General features: G+C 55.0%; 2 protein-coding genes across 2 annotated transcripts in view; one reads left to right on the top strand and one right to left on the bottom strand.

The window, feature by feature from the left end:
* Positions 1-2,685: 2,685 nt before the first annotated feature.
* On the bottom strand, positions 2,686-13,223 carry ASB13 (ankyrin repeat and SOCS box containing 13). The gene is made up of 6 exons (XM_084279350.1): positions 13,134-13,223; positions 11,518-11,705; positions 9,461-9,611; positions 8,275-8,409; positions 5,609-5,800; positions 2,686-5,028 (listed from the first exon to the last, which is right to left on the bottom strand). The coding sequence occupies exons 1-6, from the start codon at positions 13,174-13,176 to the stop codon at positions 4,901-4,903; spliced, it is 837 nt and encodes a 278-aa protein (XP_084135476.1). The 5' UTR covers positions 13,177-13,223; the 3' UTR covers positions 2,686-4,900.
* TASOR2 (transcription activation suppressor family member 2) overlaps positions 13,175-19,658 on the top strand; it is a gene marked incomplete at its 5' end in the record, with an annotated part of 57,397 nt that continues 50,913 nt past the window's right edge. Inside the window, 2 exons of the mRNA XM_084279227.1 lie at positions 13,175-13,368; positions 17,539-17,591. Of these exons, the coding sequence (XP_084135353.1) occupies positions 13,175-13,368; positions 17,539-17,591 (247 nt within the window). The remainder of the gene's footprint in view (positions 13,369-17,538; positions 17,592-19,658) is intronic.

Here is a 19,658-nt window from a genome sequence, read left to right as displayed (position 1 = left end):
GTGCTGTTTGAAAACAACCACCTCGGCCTTAAACCCTCCTATTTCAAACCAACTGGTGCTCCAGCCACCCATGGAGCAGGGAATGGGATAATCAGTAGCCTCTGAGCTTTCCAAGGCTGGATTTCAAGCAAGCACAAGTCAGCAGAGACACCCTCAAATCTGTTTTAGACCATCTCCCCCTCCAGCATGTGGGACAGGCGCCATCTTCTTGCCAGGGCCTGCAAGACCACTTGTTCCCCTGACGAAAGGAGGGGGTGGTGATGAACAGGGGGGTGTGGAAACTGAGGGAAAGACTCGAGCTCTTCCAAAGTCTGGTTTATTTTTTAACTCAGAGGTAGAACAGACACTTCTTGCCCCTGCTTGCCCTAAAGGTGATGCAACCGCTGCGTTACTCATCTTCTGATGCCACTTTCCTGGTGACAATGAGGTCTTTGTTTGCTGCTGCTAAGCTTGGGGCAGCTCTTGGGTTTGTTCTCTTGAAGGCATTAAAAAGAGACCCCAACCCAACCCTGTTTGTACTCAACATCCTCCCTTCTCCACTGCTTCTTTATGCCCAGACTCAGAGAGATGTAACTGATGGTACAAATCCATCCCAGCCATGGATCCAGCTGGGAGAAGAGCTCCTGGAGAGCAGCCCTGCTGAGAAGGACCTGGGGGTTCTGGTGGGGGAGAAGCTTCCCCTGAGCCAGCAGTGGCTCTGGCAGCTGGGAAGGGCGATGGGATCCTGGGCTCCATCAGCAGAGGGGTGGCAGCAGGGACAGGGAGGGGATTGTCCCTCTCTGCTCTGCCCTGTGAGGCCCCAGCTGGAGTCCTGTGGCCAGAGCTGGGGCCCCAGGACAAGGAAGATGTGGGACTGTTGGAGAGGGGTCAGAGGAGCCATGAAGATGATCAGGGGGCTGGAGCAGCTCCCCTATGGAGAGAGGCTGAGGGAGCTGGGCTGGGTCAGCCTGGAGAAGAGAAGGCTGTGGGGGGACCTCATTGCACCTTCCAGTCCCTGAAGGGACCCCAGGAACAGGAGGGGAATGGGCTTGTTAAAGGGCAGAGACTGGCAGGACAAGGGGGCTGGAGTGAAGCTGGAGGAGGGAAGAGGGAGATGAGATATCAGGGGGAAGTTCTTTGCAGAGAGAGTGGTGAGGGGCTGGAAGGGGCTGCCCAGAGAGGGGGTGGGTGCCCCATCCCTGGGGGTGTTCAAGGCCAGGTTGGCTGGGGCCCTGGGCAACCTTGTGTAGCTCCAGGCCTGGAGGTTGGTGTCCCTGCCTGTGGCAGGGGGGTTGGAGCTCTGTGATCCTTGGGGTCCCTTCCAACCCAGACTATTCTATGATCCTATGGATTCTCTCCTCTCCACCTCATCCAGGGAAAGCAACAGCTGCTGGGGCTACAAGGAGTTGATTCTCCAGAGCTGTGAGTGTTTCTTCCCAGCCACCAGCTTCAGTCACACCTTGTTTTTTCTGGCCAAACTTCACAAAGTTGGGGAAAAGCTGCTATGATGAAGCTTCCTCCTCACAAACTGACCTTAAGAAGCCCAACCAGCAGCGTGGATGACGCTCCCAAAGACAGCTTTCATGGATGAAAGTGAACCCCTGTCCTCACCTGGGCTTCCCTAAAGCAGTTCTCTGTGCTGCTGGACCCATAGCAAAGCTGATGGTTACAGGAAGGAGAAACCCACAGGAGAGGAGAGGTGGCCTAAAAATGCTCAGCTGGGTTTGTGGCTTGGGGAACTCAGGAAGGGGATGGATGAAAGGAGGACAAGCCTGGTGGGTTTGGGTTGGTTTGTGTTGGATTCATGCCCTGATTTGAGATTTGGATTAAAGGGGGAAGGCAGGCAAACACAAAAATAAAGCAGAATTGGGTGTTTGGGATCTCCATGGGGTTTTTAACCCTTAGCTGAGAGAAGCCAACTCTACGTGGTCAGAGATGAGACATATAAAACTGCAGGAATCCCAGACTGGTTTGGGTTGGAAAGGACCCCAAGGGTCCCAGAGCTCCAACCCCCCTGCCACAGGCAGGGCCACCAACCTCTAGGCCTGGAGCTACACAAGGTTGCCCAGGGCCCCAGCCAACCTGGCCTCCTTTGACCTGCTGGCCACACTCCTCCTGATGCCCCCCAGGATCCCACTGTCTCTCTCAGCCCCCAGGGCACACTGCTGGCTCATGGCCACCCTGTCACCCACCAGCACCCCCAGGTCCTTCTCCTCAGAGCTCCTCTCCAGCAGCTCCCCCCAGCCTGTCCTGATTCCAGCCCTTATTCCTTCCCAGGTGCCAGACTCTCCACTTGCTCTTGTTGAACCTCATCTGGTTTCTCCCTGCCCAGCTCTGCAGCCTGGCCAGGACTCTCTGGATGGCAGCACAGTGTCCTGTGTGTCACCCACTCCTCCCAGCTCTGTATCATCAGATGTTGTTTTGTAGCTTGTTGGGTCTCAAAGGCCTTTCCTGGAGCACCTCTCCCTCCAGACACAGCCCTAACATGCAGATGTCTTCAGAAAAATGCTGCCAAACAAGTCTGGTTATTGCTACCAAACACCCAAGGAGCTACTCTGTCTTTGAAATCCTTCCTGGATGCATGCACTGATGAGCAAGACCTCTTAAAAGAGATTTAAAAAGAGAAGAACCAACCTTTGGAAGCCACCAGGGAGGTATTTTAAAAGAGAGGGGGGAAAAAAACCAAGGATGATGTAAATAGGAACTTGTAATTTTATTCTCAGGAGCTTGAGGTGTCTTTTGTTTTCACAGTGGACACTTGGAATTATGTCATTATGTCACCAGCTCAGGCAAGGTTAAAAGAGCACCCTAACAAGGGACTTGGATTTGAACCAAAAGGGAAGGGTTTCACCCCAGATTACTGAAAGGGGTGTTTTCCTACCACCTGTTTTATCTCTAAGGACATGCATTTGGGGCAGAGGAAGGTTTCCTTGGAAGATACAAGACCAAACCTTTCATCTCATCAACTGTGGGGACAAGTCCCACCATAAACATCTCTAGGGCTTCCCTGAGCTTCTCAGTAATTTCACATTTCTACTTCAAACACTAAAACCAGAGAGAATTATAAATACCCAATCCCCCAGCAATTCTTCCCCCATGCAGGGGCACGGGGGCAAGATGAGCCTCCCCAAAAAATGACAAACCAAACCCAGAGTGATCTGCTGGTCACCATTAAAGTGCATTGGGTTCCAGCTCAGCTCTTTGACTCTGTGCTTATGTTTATCTTCTCCCTCCCTCTCCAGGCTGAGCAGGAGATGTCAGAGGCAGGAGACAAGAGACTGCTGTTGGTTGAGAGCCACAGATTAGTTCAGTGCCATGTTCAGCACTGGATTTCAGTGAGTTGTCAGGGCCTGGAACAGGCTGCCCAGGGAGGGGGTTGAGTCCTCAGCCCTGGGGGTGTTTAACAGAGGGGAGATGAGGTGCTCAAGGAGCTGGTTTAGCACAGGATGGGAACAGTTGGACTGGATGATCTTAAAGGGCTTTTCCAACCTGGTGATTCTGTGAGGAATCTCTTCTCATCAGCCTCCTCGTGGGGGACATCAGGGAGCTTCACCCCTTAGTACCACAAATCCAGCAGGTAATTGCCTTCAGAAAACACATATCCATCTCATCTGGAAGGTAGATGACAAGACAATTTGGGCTCTGATCAGACCAGTGTCACCCCAAAGGTTTCTAAGTCACCAAAGGGCAGAGCCACAGTCGTGCCTGCTGAATCCAGGAGGTTCCATCAGGGCTGGATCCCACTGCCAACCTCTGGAGAGGCTCCAGCATGGAGAGAGAAACTCAGAGGGGGGGAAAAAATAAGTCTCCATACCCCAGGTAGAGCCCAGAAGTCCTACTGCCTTTCACATATGGGTTTGCACCCCAGGGATCTGCTGCATCCCTACACAAGGGACATGTCCTTGTTGTACTTCAGGCACCACCAGGCAGCAGCTCCACAGATTATTGCACCTAAAACCAACAGAGTGGCCACAGTGAGTTAGAGCAAGAGGAGGAATATTCTTTGGGACCAGCCATCTGGAGAGAAGCATCCTTGGAAGGTGCAGAGAGACCTGCTTCCTGCTTGGGCTTGAAAATCCAAGGTGGTGATAGCCAAGAACGTTCCAGTAAGAGCTGGGTCACCTTCATAGAATCCCAGAATCCCAGACTGGTCTGGGTTGGAAGTGACCCCAAGGATCACAGAGCTCCAACCCCCCTGCCACAGTGAGAAGAAGTCAACCCTGACCTGGTAGCGTCTCGTTCTCACTGCTGGTGTCAAGCCAAAGCTCGTTGATGCTCATGGAAAGCTGGTTGCAGTGCCTCTTAATTAGTGCTGAGCTTCTTGAGGACTTAAATTTGCCTCCAGCAGGTCTCTCAAGCCTCATCCCTTGGCGTTAGGTAGTCATCACTTGGGTTGCAGCAGCACAGAGGTGGGATCCAGCGCTCCCACTGCAGAAACACGTTCATCCTGGAGGGCATCACCCCTAAATCCCTTTGCAGCCAGCAAAGAAGGGTGATCCCAAGACATACTGCACCATCCCAGCACGAGGAGATGAGACAGGACAGCCCAACCATGCTTCAGAAGCACCTATTTCTCTTGGCTGCCTGCACAGGGAGCCTGGTTGGATCACAGAGAGATGCCTTCAGGCTAGAGACAGGTAAAATTAGGCAAGATTAATCCCTCTCAAAGAGTGCTCCAAGCATAGTGACAGTCTTAACAGATCACCCCAGGAGAGGTTACAACTTCAAGGTAGCTCTACACCTTGCCCAAGCCTGTCCTTGCCCAGGGAGAAGAGGTTGTGCTGCCTCAGAAATACTATTTACACCAGTCTGCTTAAATTAAAATGAGTTTCTTGAGGGGAGGTAGGTAGAAGAGAAAGAAATGGACACTTAATACTGCAGGAGCTAAAGTTATTGTCCTTCCAGGTCATCTTCAGCCATGTCAGTTGTAGGACAGGTACTGGATTAATCGGGGAGGGATATTGAGCTTGGAGATCTTCTCCAGCGCTCGCTGCCCGGCGGCTTTCCTCACCGTGACCCTGCAGAGCTGTGACAGGCTCAGAGGTGTTTCTAGAAGGAGAAAAAGGGATCCAAAGTTAGGGCTGAAGCTCAGCAGACAGGGGGACATGGGCAGCCTCTGCTCAGTGGGCTGTGGGGACAGGACAAGGGGCGATGGGCTCAAGTTGGAGCACAGGGAGTTCCCCACCAGTCTGGGGAAGAACTTCTTCCCAGTGAGGGTGAGGGAGCCCTGGGACTAACGTAGAGTCTGCTGAGAAGGGAGGGGTGAGGGGAGGTGCTGTAAGATCTGGTCCCACTTTTCATCACCCGACTCTGGTGTCACTGGGGGTGCAGGGCAGGGTCATCAATTAGAGTTTTCTGTCCTTTATTCCACGTTGAGTCTGTTCTGCCCGTGACACTGATTGCAGAATGATCTCTCCCTGTCCTTATCTCCACTCCTGAGCCTCTCAATAGCTATTTTCCCCCCTGCCCAGCTGCAAAGGGCAGTGATGGAGCAGCTTTGGTGGGTGTCTGCCCTCCAGCCAGGGCCAAACCACCACAAGGATCTAGAAACCAAACCAGACTATGAATCTGATGCAACAGACCTGACAACCCCCTAAATTCCTGGGGCAGGGGATCACCCCTCACTTACTTTCATAGTACTCAAAGCACTTTGCTGTGGGGCTGCTGCTCCAGGTGTAATCTGACGGTTTCTTTCCTCGGTTGTCCCTGGCATAGATGTTCCCTCCAAATTCAATCAGCATCTCCACCAGATCCACGTTCTTCACCTTGGCTGCGTGGTGAAGGGCTGTCTCGTGGAGTTTAGCAGCGTTGACGTTCGCCCCTGAGGCCAGGAAGAGAAACAAACAGGTTCATGAAAGCCTCACTTGACCCAAACATAAGGAGAAGGCTCAACTGGAGAGAGAAGTGCTGTTAGAACACGCAGGGCCAGAACAGGATCCAAACCAAACAGCACAAACAGGAAACCAAACTGCCAAACAAGTTCTCAGTGCCGGGCAAGGGATGAGTTTTCTTCTCCAGCTTTCTGTTTTCCTTGCAGAAAAGAGCTTTTAGGCTGTGTTGCTGGGTAAATAAGCTGCTGAGTGTGGTGTTTGGAGTTGCTTCCTGAAGCTGTGATGCCCAAAGCCAGTGAAGAGCCACTCCCAGGCATCTGGGAGTGTTCAGCCTGGAGAAGAGAAGGCTGTGGGGGGACCTCATTGCACCTTCCAGTCCCTGAATGGAGCTTATAAGCAGGAGGGGATTCAACTTTTTAAAAGAGCAGATAATGGCAGGACAAGGGGGAATGGGCTAAAGCTAAAGGAGGGAAGGTTTAGATTAGATATTAGGGGGAAGTTTTTTACAGAAAGGGTGGTGAGGTGCTGGAACAGGCTGCCCAGAGAGGGGGTGGATTCCCCGTCCCTGGAGGTGTTCAAGGCCAGGTTGGCTGGGGCCCTGGGCAACCTTGTGTAGCTCCAGGCCTGGAGGTTGGTGTCGCTGCCTGTGGCAGGGGGGTTGGAGCTCTGTGATCCTTGGGGTCCCTTCCAACCTAGACCATTCTATGATTCTATGATTCTGTGATCTCAGTGGAGCACTCTCGTTCACAGAACACAGAATCACAGGGGTTGGAAGGGACCTCCAGAGATCATGGGGTCCAACCCCCCAGCCAAAGCAGGGTCCCTAGGACAGGTCACACAGGTCGGTGTCCAGATGGGGCTGGAATCTCTCCAGAGAAGGAGACTCCACACCCCCTGGGCAGCCTGTCCCAGGGCTCCCTCACCCTCACTGGGAAGAAGTTCTGCCCCACATTGGGGGGGAACTCCCTGTGCTCCAACCTGAGCCCATCACCCCTTGTCCTGTCCCCACAGACACTGAGCAGAGGCTGCCCATGGCCCCCTGGGTCCCACCCTTCAGATATTCAAGGCAAGCAGTGACAACTCTGTTAAGGATTTGAACAGAAATACGCCAGACCTATGAGATGTTGCAGGTCCTGTCAGACACTTCCCCAGCATCACATTTTAGCTGTGGGTATTTTTTTCCCTAAGGAAGTTTGGGTTTTATAAGCTGACAGCAAGGGGCTCTTCCAGGCTCCCTGCATCTACTTCCAGTTCATCAGCTGATTCGCTGAGCGGGTGTGAGCTGAACCTCAGGGAATCCAAACAACTGATGTGTAGATATGTCTGGCTATAGTGAATGCTTCTAATTAATAAGGAGGAAAAGGCATTTCTGGGGAATCAATTAAGGGGAGCCCAAGACAGGAAACTGGAACAGCTGGAAACAAACTAGCTTAGTTGTGTAAATTTTTGGACAACTCACGTTCGATGAAACAAATCACCAGCTCTGGGCCAAATCTCCTGGTGCACAGAATTACAGAATCCCAGAATCACAAGGATGGAAAAGACCTTTAAGATCATCAAGTCCAACCATCCCTGTCCTGTGCTGCCCCAGATCCCTGAGCACCTCATCTCCCCTCTGTTAAACACCCCCAGGGCTGGGGACTCAGCCCCCTCCCTGGGCAGCCTGTGCCACAGCCCCACAACTCTGCCAGGGAAGAACTTTACCCTCCCAGCTGAGCTGACCCTGCCCTGGGGCAGCTTGAGCCCATTGCCCCTTGGCCCAGCTCCTGGCCCCTGGCTGCAGAGACCATCGCCCACCTCTCTGCACCCTCCTGGCAGGGCAGGGGAGGTGGGGAGAAGGTCTCCCCTCAGCCTCTTCTTCTCCAGGCTCAACACCCCCAGCTCCCTCAGAGGATTTGCCCTCCAGCCCCTTCCCCAGCCTGGACCTCAAAGTCCAGAGAAGAGCAACAAGACTGGTTGACAAAGCCAAGACATCCAACTCCAGCAGGAAAACCAGGATGAGAAAACTGCAGCACAGAACACTGACAGGAACATCCAGCAAACTCCTCTGGGTGTAACACTAACCAGATCTGCCTGGGGTATGAGGTGACTTCATCCCTGCTTTTCTGTACCACATCAAACCCTGACGTCTCTCCCTGAGACCCATCCCACACCACCCCACCCTGACGTCAAAGCTGAACGCATGCCCACCCATTGATACCATTTTTGGGAAGAAGCTGAAAGCTTGCTCTAGGTGGCTGAAGAGTTCTGAATTTTAGGAGAATAAGAGAATGGGAATGTCATTGGGAAACATCACAAACTGGGTACCAACAGCCACAGGCTGGAAAAATAGTTAAGGATGAAGCTTTGCTCATGGAAAGGAAAAACCTTTCACCTTTGTCACCTCTATTAAGCTGTGGATGAAGAAGCTCTTCAACAAGAATCCTGAGGTAAACACTGAGCACTGAGCCTGTGGCTGACATACCTGCCTTGAGTAACAACTTTGCACAGTCCAGGTGCTCCCTGGCACAGGCCACATGTAGGGGGGTCCCGAAATGGCAGTCGTGAGCCTCCAAGTTGGCACCGACGTCGATGAGGAGCTGAACACACTCTGAGCTGCCTGTAGGAAAGGAGACAAAAGAAAGAACCCAGCTCAGAGGGGAGAGTATGGCATAGACTGCTCTGGGTTGGAAGGGACCCCAAGGGTCACAGAGCTCCAACCCCCCTGCCACAGGCAGGGACACCAACCTCCAGGCCTGGAGCTACACAAGGTTGCCCAGGGCCCCAGCCAACCTGGCCTTGAACACCCCCAGACACGGGGCACCCACCCCCTCTCTGGGCAGCCCCTTCCAGCCCCTCACCACTCTCTCTGCAAAGAACTTCCCCCCAATATCTCATCTCCCCCTTCCCTCCTCCAGCTTCACTCCAGCCCCCTTGTCCTGCCAGTCTCTGCCCTTTAACAAGCCCATTCCCCTCCTGTTCCTGGGGTCCCTTCAGGGACTGGAAGGTGCAATGAGGTCCCCCCACAGCCTTCTCTTCTGCAGGCTGAACACCCCCAGCTCCCTCAGCTGCTCCTCAGAGGATTTGCCCTCCAGCCCCTTCCCCAGCCTGGTTGCCCTTCTCTGGACTCACTCCAGGACCTCCATGTCCTTCTGGTGCTGAGGAGCCCAGAACTGGACCCAGCACTCCAGCTGCAGCCTCCCCAGTGCCCAGTCCAGGGGCACAATCCCCTCCCCAGCCCTACTGGCCACACTATTTTTGATACAAGCCAGGATGCTGTTGGCTTTCCTGGCTGCCTGAGCACACTGCTGGCTCATGGTCATTCTGAGCTCACCCAACACCCCCAGGTCCTTCTCCTCCTCACAGCTGTCAAGCAAGATGCTGCCAGATGCCAACCCAAAGAGTCCCTGGCACCTTCTTCCCACCTGACATCTTCATCCATCAGCTCTGAACAAGCAGGATGGGGTCTGGGACAGAACTCCCTGATTAAGATGGTCTCATGTCTTAATTTATCCCATGTCAACTGGGATCAGAGGGAAAGGACACGACCTGCCCTCTGCCCAACAGTCTGACGAGCAGTTTACGGTCAGTTTAAGATACTCAGTGGTGGCTTCTGTTCTGCACTTGGGTTTTCTTTTTCCAAGCACAAAGACCAGACCCTGTGGGCTTACCATTCATGCAGGCTTCATGGAGAGGAGATGCTGTGTAAAGGGGAGGGTTCACCTTGGCACCGTGGGACAGCAGCACCTTGACACACTCGATGCTACCCGAGGCGCAGGCGTCGCAGAGGGGAGTGCTGCCATCGATGTTCCTGGCATCCACCTTCAAGGCAGGGAGAAAACCATCAGGTACCTGGTGGCTGCTGTGTGGCAGCACTCTCTTACCTGTGTTTTTACTTCTTCTCACCCTAGAAGTAGTCTGGGCTAAGGGAAAAGCTGGTGGGTACTGCCAGCAGCCTGGCTTGTGCTGGTCCCATCGAGCTCAGGGCACAGATGGATATTGATGTCACAAGTTTATATCCATCACTGTATTTTTCTACTGCTCTCCTGGGGAAGGGTACAAGTGTCATGATTGTGTTAACACAACGTAACTCACAGAGCTGTAGGGGTTGGAAGGGACCTCCAGAGATCATCAAGTCCAACCCCCTGCCAAAGCAGGGTCCCTAGGACAGGTCACACAGGTCGGTGTCCAGATGGGGCTGGAATATCCCCAGAGGAGACTCCACACCCCCTGGGCAGCCTCTCCCAGGGCTCCCTCACCCTCACTGGGAAGAAGTTCTTCCCCAGATTGGGGGGGAACTCCCTGTGCTCCAACTTGAGCCCATCACCCTTGTCCTGTCCCCACAGACACTGAGCAGAGGCTGCCCATGGCCCCCTGTGTCCCACCCTTCAGCTCTTGAGAACCAGTGATCAGATCCCCTCTCAGGCTTCTTCTCTCCAGGCTGAACAGCCCCAGCTCCCTCAGCCTTTCCTCCCAGGGGAGATGCTCCAGGCCTTTCATCATCTCTGTCCCTCCTCTGGACTCTCTCCAGGAGATCCCTGGCTGTTTTATCCCAGGGAGCCCAGAACTGCCTCACCTGCTTTAGTGCAGGCCCAGCTTCATCAGCAGACCCAGCCAAGCTGGGTGACTTTGCACTGAGGACCACGGAGCTTCGCTGGCTTCACTCTGAAGACTGTTGCCTTCAGCACATGAAGAGTCACAAGCTCTTGAAGACAGTTGTTGCCAGCTATACCTAAAGACCCTGTTTAGCTAATTTTTGTTTCCATAATAAAATAAATAGAAGAAGAAACAAAAGAATAAATACAAATCCCCTGCTTGTCCCCTGCTTCCCTTCTGGTCCCTTGATTCAACTCAACTTCAGAAACTCAGGTGATCTGAATTATTAGATGGCATTAATAAGGTGACCTTGTTAACACAACTCATGGAATTGTAGGGGCTGGAAGGGACCTCCAGAGATCATTGAGCCCAACCCCCTGCCAAAGCAGGGTCCCTAGGACAGGTCACACAGGTCGGTGTCCAGATGTGTCTTGAAGGTGATCTTATTAATGTCCATAAATATGTAAAGGGTGAGAGTCAGGAGGATGGAGCCAGGCTCTGCTCAGTGATGACAGCAACAGGACAAGGGGCAACAGGGGCAAGCTGGAGCAGAGGAAGTTCCATGGGAATGTGAAGAGAAACTTTTTCCCTGTGAGGGTGCCTGAGCCCTGGGACAGGCTGCCCAGAGAGGCTGTGGTGTCTCCTTCTCTGGAGACATTCAAACCCCATGGTCCTGGATGCATTCCTGTGTGGTTCAGTCTGGGTGACCCTGCTCTGTCAGGGGGGGTTGGACTAGATGAGCTTTTGAGGTCTCTTCCAACTCCTAACATTCTGGGAATCTGTGAAATTAAGATGTCCAGTCAGCCCAGGCTCTGTTGGTGCATCACTGAGGAGGGCAAGGGGAGACAGAGAAACTGCCAGGCATTTTATTTAAGCCATCATCAAACTGAAACACCTTCTCAAGAGGCCTGCCATCCTCTGCTCACCACCAAGAGCAGCCAGGGTGACCAAGAAGAGCCTAGAGCTATGTCCCAGAAATAGGTTGGTGGCAGGTTGGTGTCCCTGCCTGTGTCAGGGGGGTGGGAGCTCTGTGATCCTTGAGGTCCCTTCCAACCCAGACCAGTCTGGGATTCCATAAATCACTTCAGACATCAAGATGATGTTCCCATCTGGATCAGACCTGGATACATACCTGTGCCCCTGCAGCAAGCAGGAGCTTGACACACTGGGTTTGGCCTCTCAGGCTGGCCTCGTGCAAGGGGGTGATGGAGTCGTAGGTGACGGCGTTGACGCAGGCGCCGCTCTCTATCAGCTGCTGCAGCTGCCGGAGCTCTCCCCGCCGCGCTGCTTCGTGAACGGGGGTTCGATCGGCCCAGAAGCCTGGAGGGGACAGAGGAAATGAAGAAGGAACTAAGTTAAGATCCCACACGTGGAGAAAAACCAGGCTCTGTGCTGGGGAGAATCGTAGGAGGGACCTCCAGAGATCATCAGGTCCAACCCCCCTGCCAAAGCAGCTCCCTGGGACAGGTCACACAGGTCTGTGTCCAGATGGGGCTGGAATCTCTCCAGAGAAGGAGACTCCACACCCCCTGGGCAGCCTGTCCCAGGGCTCCCTCACCCTCACTGGGAAGAAGTTCTGCCCCAGATTGGTGGGGAACTCCCTGTGCTCCAACTTGCAGAAGCAGAAGGTGAACACAGGCTGGCAGCTAGAAGAGAGAGCTGGGAATGAGAGGGGTATTTCTCACCACGGGATGTTTCACAGAATCACAGAATCCCAGACTGGTCTGGGTTGGAAGGGACCCCAAGGATCACAGAGTTCCAACCCCCTGCCACAGGCAGGGACACCAACCTCCAGGCCTGGAGCTACACAAGGTTGCCCAGGGCCCCAGCCAACCTGGCCCTGAACACCCCCAGGGATGGGGCATCCACCCCCTCTCTGGGCAGCCCCTTCCAGCCCCTCACCACTCTCTCTGCAAAGAACTTCCCCCTGATATCTCATCTCCCCCTTCCCTCCTCCAGCTTCACTCCATCCCCCTTGTCCTGCCAGTCTCTGCCCTTTAACAAGCCCATTCCCCTCCTGTTCCTCTGCTCCCTTCAGGGACTGGAAGGCTGCAATCTCACCCTTCCCTCTGCCTACCCCACCCTGCCTACCCCAACCCACCCTGTCGACCCCCCCAAACCATCCTGCCCCCCCACCAAACCATCCTGCACACCCCTAGCTCACCCTGCCCACCCCTAACCCACCTGCCCAGCCCCAACCCACCTGCCCACCCCTAACCCACCTGCCCAGCCCCAAACCATCCTGCCCACCCCTAACCCACCCTGCCCAGCCCCAACCCACCCTGCCCACCCCTAACCCACCCTGCTCACCCCTAACCCACCCTGCTCAGCCCCTGACCACTCCTGCCCAGCCCCTGACCACTCCTGCCCAGCCCCAACCCACCCTGCCCAGCCCCTAACCCACCTGCCTAGCCCCTGACCACTCCTGCCCACCCCCAACCCACCTGCCCAGCCCCCAACCCACCCTGCCCACCCCTAACCCACCTGCCCACCCCCAACCCACCTGCCCAGCCCCAACCCACCTGCCCACCCCTAACCCACCTGCCTAGCCCCTGACCACCCTGCCAAGCCCCAACCCACCCTGCCCACCCCCAACACACCTGCCCAGCCCCCAACCCACCTGCCCACCCCCAACCCACGCCGCTGACACCAGCCCCGCATCTAAACACCTCTCAAAGCAGATCGACCCGACCCCCCAGCGCCCTCGCCAGCCCCAGGCCGCGTCCCCCCCACGTCCCAGCCACGTACTGATGTCGCCCCGCAGGGACCCGCTGCCTGTGAGGGTCTCCATGGCCCGGGCCTGCCGGGGCCCGCCGGCCGCTCCGGCCTCCTCGGGCCTCCTCCGCTCCGCCTGCGGGCTGCCGGCGCCGGCCGCGGGGGCTGCCGGGACTTGTAGTGCCCGGGCCGTGCGGGTCAGGCGGGGGATGGGCCTACTGGTACCGGGGGACTGGTTACTGGGGATACTGGTGCAGAGAGAGAAGGGGTACTGGTGCAGGAGATGGGTTACTGGGGATACTGGTGCAGGAGACAGGGGTTACTGGGGATACTGGTGCAAAGAGAGAATGGGTACTGGTGCAGGAGATGGGTTACTGGGGATACTGGTGCAGGAGACAGGGGTTACTGGGGATATTGGTGCATAGAGAGAAGGGGTACTGGTGCAGGAGATGGGTTACTGGGGATACTGGTGCAGGAGACAGGGGTTACTGGGGATACTGGTGCAGGAGATGGGTTACTGGGGATACTGGTGTAGGAGACGGGTTACTGGGGATACTGGTGCAGGAGATGGGTTACTGGGGATACTGGTGTAGGAGACGGGGGTTACTGGGGATACTGGTGCAGGAGACGGGTTACTGGGGATACTGGTGTAGGAGACGGGTTACTGGGGATACTGGTGCAGGAGACGGGTTACTGGGGATACTGGTGCAGGAGACAGGTTACTGGGGATACTGGTGTGGAGAGGGAAGGGGTACTGGTGCAGGACATGGTTTACTGGGGATACTGCTGCAGGAGACAGGGGTTACTGGGGATACTGGTTCAGGAGACAGGGGTTACTGGGGATACTGGTGCAGAGGGGGAAGAGGTACTGGGCAGTACTGGGGTGTGCGTGGAGGGGTACTGGGGGTACCAGTGTATAGGGGGAATGGGTACTGGGAATACTGGTGTATGTGGGAAGAGTTTACTTGGGGGGATTGTGGAGGTACTACAATGTGTAGGAGATTCTGAGGATATTGGTGTATGTGGGGAGAGGGTACTGGGGGTACTGGTGTGGGGAAGTGGGGCAGTGGATGTACTGGTGTATGTGGGGAGGGAGATACTGGGAGCACTGGTATGTGTAGAAGGGGTAACAGCAGCACAGGGGGAGGTGGGATACTGGGAGCATTGGTTAGGGAGTAGTGGGCAGTGGGATGCGTGGGCAGGTGGTACTGGGGGCACTGGGGTGTGGGGAGGGGGATACTGGTGTGTGCAGAGGTGGTACTAGGGGGATGGGTGTATGGCAGGTGGTATTCAGGGGAATTGGGCTGTGGGCAGGTGGTACTGGGGGCACTGGGGTACGTGCATTTGAGAAGGAAGATGGGCTGAGAGCTGGTGTTTGTGGTACTGGGGACACTGGTGTGTGTGAGGGAAGGGATGGTGGTGGCACTGGAGGTATTGACAGGGAGTAGGGGAGGCTGGAGGAGCCCCTGGAGCTGGTGTGGGACACAGGGAGATGCTGGGAGGTTGAACTGGGGACACAGGGGGTGTCGGATGGAGGGCGGCTGGTGCTCCTGGACAGCTGGGGAGGGGGCTCAGTGAGGGGGGGGAAGGCCAGGTTGGGACAGGGAGTGAAATCCTGACTGGAGACATCACTTGAGTCAGGATTTCACTCCCTTCTTCCCCCCATTGTGGCTCAGGGAGGGGCAGGGACTGGGGGAATGGGGGTTTGGGTCAGTTCCTCACCAGTTGTTTTAGCTTCTTAGCTGGGGAGACACATTCCTCACCCCCTTCCCCTTCTGCACCGTGGGGTCCCACCCATGGCAGACAGTCCAGGAACTTCTCCAACCTGAGTCCTTTCCTGTGGGGCTTCAGCTCTTCCCCAGTGTGGGTCTCAGCTATGGGTGCAGGCAGCAAGCACAGAGCGTCTCTCAGGCCCAGACTGCTCCAGCCTGGACCCCACAGGGTCACAAGTCGTCCCCCCCCCCCAGCAAACCTGCTCCAGCGTGGGTCTGTCTCCTCTCTGTGTCTCTGCAGGTCCTGCCAGGGCCTTGCCCCAGCGTGGGTCCCAGCATCTCCTGTCTGTCTCCCCCTGCTCCAGCCTGGGGTCTCTCACGGGCTGCAGGGGGGGTCTGGGGCTGGTCCACCTGCTCCACCATGGGCCTCTCCAGGGGCTGCGGGGGCATCTCTCCTCCAGCACCTGGGCTGCCCCCTGCCCTCCTTCCCTGCCCTTGGTGCCTGCACAGCTCCTCACACCTTCTCACTCCCTCCTCTGGGGGCAAAAAGCAGCTCTTTGTGGGTTTTTTCTCCTAAATGTGATCCCAGAGGCGCTGTGACCATCACTGATGGGCTCAGCCTTGGTCAGCAGCGACTCCAGCCTTGAGCCAGCTGGTGTTTGCTCTGTGGGGCCTGCAGAGAGCTGCTGGCTGCTCCTTGCAGAACCCACCCCTGCAGCCCCCCTTCTCCACCAGCACCCAGCCACACAAACCCACAAACACTCAGGCCTGAAATCAAAGAGCCGGGTAATACAGAGACTTTTATCTTCTGCCTTTTCCTTCTCTGCCTCTAAACTGCTGTTCTTGGCATTAAGCACACCCAGAAACACAAACCAGTCACTGTCCTAACTCCCAACTGGTTCTTTAGGTAGCTGATACTGAGCAAGACTTTGCAGGAGGTCTTGGTGCCTGTGTGTTTGTTTTACTTCACCCAAAGAGAAACTAGAGCTGTGGGCTGGCATTGGTGTATGTAAGGAGTTAAACCTGGGTGCTGATCTGAGGAACTCAACGTTGACTCAGCGCTTCCTGAGTTCTCAGAAAGGTGCCACAGTCTCAAAACACCACCACCTTGAGCTTGGTAGCAGGGCCAAGCTTTGTCACCAGCTGCCAGCAGCGTGGGCAACTGCCAGGTGATCTTCTTCCCCCTCTACTCTGCCCTTTTCCCCCTCTGCTCTGCCCTGGTCAGGCCCCACCTGGAGTGTTGTGTCCAGTTCTGGGCTCCCTGGGATAAAAAAGCCAGGGATCTCCTGGAGAGAGTCCAGAGGAGGGACAGAGATGCTGAAAGGCCTGGAGCATCTCCCCTGGGAGGAAAGGCTGAGGGAGCTGGGGCTGTTCAGCCTGGAGAGAAGAAGCCTGAGAGGGGATCTGATCACTGGTTCTCAAGAGCTGAAGGGTGGGACCCAGGGGGCCATGGGCAGCCTCTGCTCAGTGTCTGTGGGGACAGGACAAGGGGCGATGGGCTCAAGTTGGAGCACAGGGAGTTCCCCCCCAATCTGGGGAAGAACTTCTTCCCAGTGAGGGTGAGGGAGCCCTGGGACAGGCTGCCCAGGGGGTGTGGAGTCTCCTTCTCTGGAGAGATTCCAGCCCCATCTGGACACCGACCTGTGTGACCTGTCCTAGGGACCCTGCTTTGGCAGGGGGTTGGACCCCATGATCTCTGGAGGTCCCTTCCCACCCAAGTCATTCTGTGACTATGTAAGGAGAGCACAGGATTACACAGAAGGTGATAGATTAGAGATCGGAAGTTGAAGTGGGAAGGAAGGGAAAGAAGTGGTTGTGGAGGAGGATGATGGATTCAATCTAAATTTCCATCTCTGAGAAAAGAATCCACTCTAAATACCACTCAGCTGAACAGGATCGCTTGCCTGGATCTGCAGATAGTCTGAAGTAAGAATGGTATGGCCAATGTCAGCCTCACACAAGCCACTATCAGCCCAATTGTAAATGGTCCCTTTGTTTAATTACTACAGGACTGTTTACTGCCAGGGGAGAAAAAGGTCACAGAATCACCAGGTTGGAAAAGCCCTTTAAGATCATCAAGTCCAACCGTTCTTTTCCTGTGCTGAACCAGCTCCCTGAGCACCTCATCTCCCCCCTGTTCAACACCCTCAGGGCTGGGGACTCAGCCCCCTCCCTGGGCAGCCTGTGCCACAGCCCCACAACTCTGCCAGGGAAGAACTTTGCCCTCCCAGCTGAGCTGACCCTGCCCTGGGGCAGCTTGAGCCCATTGCCCCTTGGCCCAGCTCCTGGCCCCTGGCTGCAGAGACCATCGCCCACCTCTCTGCACCCTCCTGGCAGGGCAGGGCAGGTGGGGAGAAGGTCTCCCCTCAGCCTCCTCTTCTCCAGGCTCAACACCCCCAGCTCCCTCAGCTGCTCCTCAGAGGATTCACCCTCCAGCCCCTTCCCCAGCCTGGTTGCCCTTCTCTGGACTCGCTCCAGGACCCCCATGTCCTTCTGGTGCTGAGGAGCCCAGAACTGGACCCAGCACTCCAGCTGCAGCCTCCCCAGTGCCCAGTCCAGGGCACAATCCCCTCCCCAGACCTACTGGCCACACTGTCTGACATAATCCAGGATGCCATTGTCCTTCCTCTCTGGACGTGCCTGCCCAAAATCTCTGCAGCATGTGAATACTGGAGTTTCCAGCACCCTCTTATGGTATTTCCATGTGTTTGCATTTTGCCTTTTAGACCTGATTTAATCTGTTCCAACAACCATGTCAATGAAAGTACCATCCCGCTGGGTATCAGCCAGCCATAGAATCACAGAATCCCAGACTGGTCTGGGTTGGAAGGGACCCCAAGGATCACAGAGCTCCAACCCCCCTGCCACAGGCAGGAGCTACACAAGGTTGCCCAGGGCCCCAGCCAACCTGGCCTTGAACACCCCCAGGGATGGGGCACCCACCCCCTCTCTGGGCAGCCCCTTCCAGCCCCTCACCACTCTCTCTGCAAAGAACTTCCCCCCAATATCTCATCTCCCCCTTCCCTCCTCCAGCTTCACTCCAGCCCCTTGTCCTGCCAGTCTCTGCCCTTTAACAAGCCCATTCCCCTCCTGTTCCTGGGGTCCCTTCAGGGACTGGAAGGTGCAATGAGGTCCCCCCACAGCCTTCTCCAGGCTGACCCAGCCCAGCTCCCTCAGCCTCTCTCCATAGGGGAGCTGCTCCAGCCCTCTGATCATCTCCGTGTCTCCTCTGACCCCTCTCCAACACTTCTATATCTTTCTTGTATTGCAGACCCCATGGGGCTCATGGTTTTGTTTAGGGGTCCCCACAAATTCAAACATTTATTCAGAATTACCTTGAGCTACTGGTGACCTTCTCCCAGCTGGACTCTCTCTGCAGCAGCTTAGCGGACGGTTCACCCTTTGGATATTCTCATGAGTAGGAGAGGCAGAGGGTTCTCCATCAGACCACTGATTTTCTGGAAAATGGGAGAAACCAGTCTGTGAACCCACCTCCTTGCTGTCAAATTGGGCTGAAGCTACCTAATAGCTTCAGAAATTAATGTTAGAGACACACAGAAATACTACAGTCACCAGCAACAACCAAACCAATCTCTCATGCTTCATATTATATGGAAACCTGATCTAGTGAGGGTGTCCTTGCCCATGGAAGGGCGGCTGAAACTAGATGCTCTTTGAGGTCCTTTCCAACCCAAAGCAGTCTATGGTTCTATGATTCTAGGAGACAGGAGAAAACCAAAGAGAAACTCAGCGTTTCCACGTATTTCTCTGTCATCACCTGCCCCATGAATCACACATGGCAGGGAAAAGGGAGGGAGGCCACAGGTCCTAAGCCATCCAGCTGTGTGAAGTGTACAAACCTGGGTCTCCTGATGCTGCCCCACACAGTCAACAATCATCTCAAAGCTAATCATTGGCTTTGTCACTGTGCATAGTCTTTCAGCAGGAGGACACTATGGTTTTCAGGAACTGCTGCTTCCACCTCCCAGCTGACTCATTCCAATCCAACTATTTTCTTTACCAAGAGTGACTGACAGCATCTGCTGGCATCATTCATCTTCCTTTCTCAATAAAAGAGGAAATAAATCTTCAAATGACTACTTCTTTATTTTGGACTTGTCAATGTGCCAGAACGTTATGAGTCATCCTTTCAAAGAAGCCAAATTAGACTATTGCCAGGAACTAGGTCCCCACCAGAGTTAGATCATGGGCTCTCTTCTTGCACAGCCCAAAATGCCATCAGGCAACAAGCAGCAACACAGAAAGTCCAGATAAAAATGGTCAGACCTCCAGAGGTTCCAGTTAAAAATGATCAAGCCTCCAGAGGTTCCAGTTACTCTCCCCAGTGAAATGATGACAAAATTCCCTTGAATTCCTTGTTTTTATAATAGAGGAAACATGAAAAGATCACAGACTCACAGAATCATAAGGGTTGGAAGGGACCTCCAGAGATCATCAGGTCCAACCCCCTGCCAAAGCAGAGTCCCTAGGACAGGTCACACAGGTCAGTGTCCAGATGGGGCTGGAATCTCTCCAGAGAAGGAGACTCCACACCCCCTGGGCAGCCTGTCCCAGGGCTCCCTCACCCTCACTGGGAAGAAGTTCTGCCCCAGATTGGGGGGGAACTCCCTGTGCTCCAACTTGAGCCCATCGCCCCTTGTCCTGTCCCCACAGACACTGAGCAGAGGCTGCCCATGGCCCCCTGTGTCCCACCCTTCAGCTCTTGAGAACCATTGATCAGATCCCCTCTCAGGCTTCTTTTCTCAAGGAAAGATCATTGAAGGAGGAGCTGTGACCAGAAATCCTCAACAGAATCATTCCCAAAGCTGAAGTACTTGTGTTTCAT

Source organism: Gallinula chloropus (assembly GCF_964237585.1).
Source record: "Gallinula chloropus genome assembly, chromosome: 1".
NCBI classification, from domain to species: Eukaryota; Metazoa; Chordata; class Aves; order Gruiformes; family Rallidae; genus Gallinula; species Gallinula chloropus.
This window is presented reverse-complemented; position numbering and strand designations above follow the sequence as displayed.